We start from the raw sequence: 6,000 nt of genomic DNA on the forward strand, positions 1-6,000 counted from the left end.
CCCGATTTCAGCGGGACAGTCCCATTTTACGGGCACTACCCCGCTGTTCCACTCGTGGGATGAAGTGTCCCGTGGGCGGTCGGGAGTTTGGGAAGCTGTGCGGCGGTGCTGGCCCCAAGGAAGAGGAATGGATGCCGCACGCATGCATCCATTCAGTGCAGGAAGAGAGCTGGGGGCAGCCTGACATTAACGGGAGGCGTGCCAAATAACATCATTTAGGGGATGTGACCTATTTTCAGTGCACGCGGCTTTTTCGCATGCAGGTAACAGGCACATGAATACCAACCTGCACAGGGCGCGGCCCTCTCTTGAGCTGGCCCTGATATGCACCATATTTACTTTCCATTTTTTTAGGGGGGGCACCAAATTATAACTTGCCTCCGGACGTCTGGGATGAACTTACGCCACTGACCTCAGGGATACTCAGATTGACGATGGTCTCACAGAAGATCCAATGTTGCGCCTCAGCATGTAGCACTCGGATATGAAATGCTGTCAGGAGGCGACTATTTACACCAGACGTCTCTTGCTGTATTAGCATATCAGTTGTACGTTACTGCACGATAGCTTCCCTGCGACTGTGCAATTACTATACATTCTGAATCAGACCCACAGCACCCAGAGACGACTGTTATTCACAAACCTTTCAGAATCGTTCCTGACATAAGGAGTGCTCCGTTGCTTTTATTGGTTCCAGTGAGCCGATATAATGCCACAAATGCAGTATGTACACAGTTGGGCCAACAAAGTGCATTTAAAAATGATCGTTCAGAAAAGAACAATAACTATGCAGTTTGTATGGAGGACATCGGATGTCTAAAGGATCGTTTTATCTGTCAAAGAATAATAAATTGTGTATCGTTCCTCTTATCTGTCTGGTGTGTACCTAGCTTTATGCTTGTGTTACAATTTTCAGAGTGCAAAACCCCTAAGGGATTGGTTTGCTCTGTGTGCATATGGCTTTGTATTTATAAATTAATTTATCTTCTATGGTACTAATAAAGACTTTAGAAACTACAATTTAGACATTTGTAAATTTGCATAGGCTTGAAAAAAACAACAGATGGATTCAAAGGGGACAACTTTTTTTCAACCTTTATTTCAGTGATTGGGGTGCTCAGGTACAGTCTGGGCAGCCCATATGACTGAAATATACCATGCTTAGACTCCATAATGGTAACACAAATAATGGGGCTGCTGAAACACCCATAACACCCAAAGAGTTGGTTTCTATGGCTGGATTTTATGATTATGGATGTGGAGTGATATTCTGAATGTGATTAAATGTGTGTTATTATTATTTTCACCTGATTAGTTGTTTTTCATTTCTGCCTAGGTCAAGCTGGGAGCTTCCAGATTTGAGGGAAGGACGGGTAAAAGCCATCAGTGATTCGGACGGTGTAAGCTACCCTTGGTATGGGAATACCACCGAAACTGTGACTCTGATGGGTCCTACTAGCAAAATCTCCAGGTTCTCCGTCAGTATGAATGACAACTTCTACCCCAGCGTGACGTGGGCAGTGCCTGTCAGTGAAAGCAATGTACCTTTGCTCACGAGAATCAAAAGAGACCAAAGTTTTACAACTTGGTTGGTAGCTATGAATACAAACACCAAGGAGAAGATAATTCTCCAAACAATTAAATGGAGGATGAGGGTAGATATTGAGGTGGATCCATCTCAAATGTTGGGTAACCGTGCCAGATTGGTGGGTAGGACTCAGCAGGAGCAACCAAGGATTTTAAGTCGCATGGAGCCAATTCCACCCAATGCACTGGTGAAGCCCAATGCTAATGATGCACAGGTGCTAATGTGGAGGCCGAAAAGAGGACAACCTGCAATAGTTATTCCTCCTAAGTAGGACCTGGTGTTGTTTGAAGAATGAGTGGATGAAAGCAAGAGACTATCAAGCTACATTTAGCTTCAAAGACAACGCATGAGGTTAACAAGACTATTGAAATTCTACGCAGTGGTTATTCAATGTGTGCATTTTTTGGAAGTGTACAAACATTTTTTACAGTATATTTATTTGAATTAACTCAAACAAATGGCATTTGCCATAATTGTTTCATAGTGCCTGTGGCCAAACAGAAGTTAAAACAGATGCTCAGTTAATGACTCTTCTGTCAGTTAAGCCTGTTTAAGGTGCTGTTTGCATTTCTAGAGAATAGCTTTGATTCAATGTAATTCCTAGAGAATTACTGAGAAATGGGTAAGATGACTACCAGAACAATCAATGATGCTTACCAGTATGGTTACAATCTGCAATTTGTAAACTCAAGATGTTTAATTTATAAAAAATACAACTGTTGGAATGAAGATGCCACCATTCCGTTCATTACCCTTTGCATTGGTTGAACTTGAATTGCTGAAATATTTGATGTTGAATTGAGATCAAATTTTATATAACTTTCAATAAGGTATAAATTCTGATAAGTAAAAGTATGTCTATATCAAATGTATACTACTTATTAAGTCAATTTGGAGCATCTGAAGTCGTCTGAGATAAAGCTTAAATATACCCATAAGAGCAAATTTCTGTTTTGATTTCTAAACAATCAGAAAAGCAATTTTTGCTTAAACTTTAAATAAAAAAGAGAAATAATATTATTAAGACTGCAATATGTCATCATTAAACATATTCCACATGCTCATTATATTGTTTTGACTGTTGCCTGACAACTGAGCTAAACATTTTCTCTCTGGTAAAGCTGCCTTTGGCACATGACATATAATAATAATAATAATAATAATAATAATAATAAATCATCATCGATGTAGTAAAGGTCAAGACGGCAGTACTCACTTACCTTTGCCACAATAGTTTACTTGTAGCAACAACAAAAAAGAAAGCACTTGAATCAAGGAGGCCACATTCACACATGCGTGTTTTAGTAATGCATTTTTAATGTGTTTTTCATGCTCTTTTCATACACTGTGTATTTACCAATACAATGTATTGTAGGAGTGGAGAATTCACGCCCCTCCATTATTTGAGATTTGCAATGGAATCTGCCTGTTTTTGCAGCCCTTTATAGAACAGTATGGAATAAAGAAGCCTCCTTAAATAGACATGAAATTAAGGAATTTCTTATGGGTGCAGGTTTAACCAGATAAATGCAGAGTATAGTCCATTCCAACAAAATATAATGATACAAAAAGTTTTCTCATTTGTTATCCAAGGAGCATATAAAAGTCACAGAGTTTCTTTAGTACAATAGATTTCCCGATTATGGTATTTACTTACCCAAAGATGGCAATGGCTAGTTTCTGGGACATCTGCCCACTTCACCAGCCTCTGATGTTTTTTGTATAGTGTTATCTCATGGAATGCTTCACGTGCTGGCTGGTGTGTGCTGCCTCGCCATTACAGCAAGCCAGCACACGAAGCCGCGAGATCCAGTCAAGATGCTGACGGACGGGATGCCGGACATCAGGATACCGACGCCAGAATTCAGACGCTCGTCGGTATATCATATGGATTCAAAAGCAGTACATGAGATAAAACTATACAAAAACATAATGGAGTCTGATGAAGCGGGCAGACATCCAGCGAAAAGCAACATTTATCATAAAATACCATAATAGTTTACTAAATAAACTCTGTGACCAATTTATGCTTCTTGGATAACTAATTAAATAACTTTTTAAATCATTATTTGTTGTCAGATTGGACAATATTCTAAATTTATCTGGTTAAACCTGCGCCCAAAAGAAAATCCTTTATTTCAATACAATATATTGTACAGGTTGCATTTGGCAGGACGTGAGAAATAAAAAGTGCTGCATTCTAGAATTATAAACACAGCATTCACGTTTTATAAAGCCATAGTGTGAATAGCAACACTGACTCTTACTTTTCATAATGTTAAGCTCTTTTCAGGGGTTTATTAATATGATAAGAGCACGTTAAAAGCAGATAGGTGTGAATGAGCCCTCCCTCAAACAGAAACACTGCACTGTAATCCCTTACTAATAAAAGCTGTACAGATTTATTGTTCATTTTTTAAAGTACATAATTGAGCTTGCACAGCTCATTTGGTGCAGCAAGTGTTCTTTTGTGAACTCTGGAGATAAAAAAAATGTTTATAAATAACACAATTGCCTTTTTTATAATAAATTTAATGAAACAGAAATGCAGAATATTATTTTTCATGCAACCCTCAATTAACTTTTCTATTTACAGAGTGCAATAAACATGGCCAAAGCCACTTAGCAACAAAGCTTCTAAGTGTTTTATAGAAGGGTCTGTACAAAGTCATTGTTTTTACTTAAGTGGCATGATTAAAAAAAATTGAGCTAACAACGTTGGCGTATAACAAATAAAATAAACTGGTTTAAAACTGAGTAACATTTGGCAGTCGAAGCCTTTGTGTAGTAAAATCACAAAAAATATAAAGGTACTTTGGAAACCATAAAATAAGCTGGGCTGCTGCTATTTTAATTTTGCATAAACTAAACGCACCTACTTATGCACCTCAGGCATAACCAGGAAAACAGCCACAGTCTGATTTTTGGAACTACCGTTGGAAAAATACATAGGGGGGTATCCAATTAGCCGCGGTAAATTACAGCGGCTAATTACCTCGCCCGGGGCTATCCAATTAGCCCCGAAGCCGGCACTTATCAGGGATTTTGTTTCGCCTGCTTGACCCCTCCTCCAAAACACACATCTATATATACATACACATATATATGTTAAAAATTACAATAACATAGTCATTTACCTTCATGCTGAAGCTGTGGACAGTCATAATGCTTGTCTCTGGTGGTGGTGGGGTCGGGGGGCGCTGTGAGGGACAGGGCCGGGGTGCTATGAGGGAAGCTGAACAACAGAGGACGATGGGAGAGGAGAGGACCAGCAGTAGGTGCTGGAGCTGGGTGCAGGGGATGTGGGCACCAGCTACTGCATGTCACAGTGTGTTTAACTTGGGAAGGTGGGGAACGGTCTCATTGGCTTGGGCTTTGGTTGAACTGCTACTGTAATAGCACAACGGCTGTTTAAAAAGTTTTAATAGGTGCTGCTGCCTCGTTATTTCTGTCACTGATCCTCGGGGCCCGGTATGAATGTCACTTTGTCCCCCACTGTAGCCGGATCTGCGTGCCGATATTTACCTGTACACAGCTGAACAATGCATATTGTCCAGACATACTGGAAAACTGAGTCAATAAAGGTTCATATCAGCACTTAACGCACAGACACGTTAAATGTGGATGCCTTAGTACACAACACCACTGTAAGAAGCAGGAATACCTACTGACTAGCAGTGGGAGCTCCAGAGGTGGGGCTGCAGCGCAGTCCAAAATTCAAATAGGGGAACCACACCAACTGCCATCTTCACTGGCAGTTGGTGTAGCTCCCCTATTTGAATTTTGGACTGTGCTGCTGACTAGGGTGGTGAACAGCTGGCCTTCACTTTGCACATGCAGGAACAGCTGGCCTGGATGCTAATAGCGAACACTTACAACACTTAAGCCGCGTATCCACTTGCCGATTAAAATGAGCGATTAAACGATAACGACAGCGTTATAGTTCAATCGCTCATTAATTGTGCATGATTCAGGCATGAAAATGTCGAAAACGACCAGCGATTCTCCCGCTGGTCGTTTCTGACATCAGCCATCGTCTGAACATGCAGGTCAGTCTTCCAATAACGACAGATTGTGCATGTACGGGGATGAGGGAGGGTGCCTGCACTGAACGACATATCGTTTAGTGTGGGCACCTACAGGATGAGGAACGACTGAGGAACGTTTGAACGATTATGACATCGTAATCGTTCAAACGTTCCTTAGTCGGCAAGTGGATACGCGGCATTACTATGACTTCCTCATGTTTCTCATAGACCAAGGTATTCTGTGTCACATTTCACTAAATTATGTCAATTACTTTAAAAGTTATAAGAAAAACTTTGGGGCCAATAGCGAGTGAAAGACTCTGTACCAGAATATCTGGGAGATGCTTTAGGAGATGTAACAGTTGTTCATCTGTAGCTACGTAT

At 40.6% G+C, this 6,000-nt stretch overlaps 1 protein-coding gene across 1 annotated transcript in view; it reads left to right on the forward strand.

Annotated features, from left to right (window-relative positions):
* Positions 1 to 4,238, forward strand: part of LOC148512081 (protein FAM78B) — a 158,157-nt gene extending 153,919 nt beyond the window's left edge. Inside the window, exon 2 of the mRNA XM_088482231.1 lies at positions 1,337 to 4,238. Within this exon, the coding sequence (XP_088338357.1) occupies positions 1,337 to 1,859 (523 nt within the window). The 3' untranslated portion in view covers positions 1,860 to 4,238. The remainder of the gene's footprint in view (positions 1 to 1,336) is intronic.
* Positions 4,239 to 6,000: the final 1,762 nt, after the last annotated feature.

Source organism: Taudactylus pleione, unplaced genomic scaffold (assembly GCF_031769625.1).
Source record: "Taudactylus pleione unplaced genomic scaffold, aTauple2 ptg000283l, whole genome shotgun sequence".
Taxonomy (NCBI): Eukaryota; Metazoa; Chordata; class Amphibia; order Anura; family Myobatrachidae; genus Taudactylus; species Taudactylus pleione.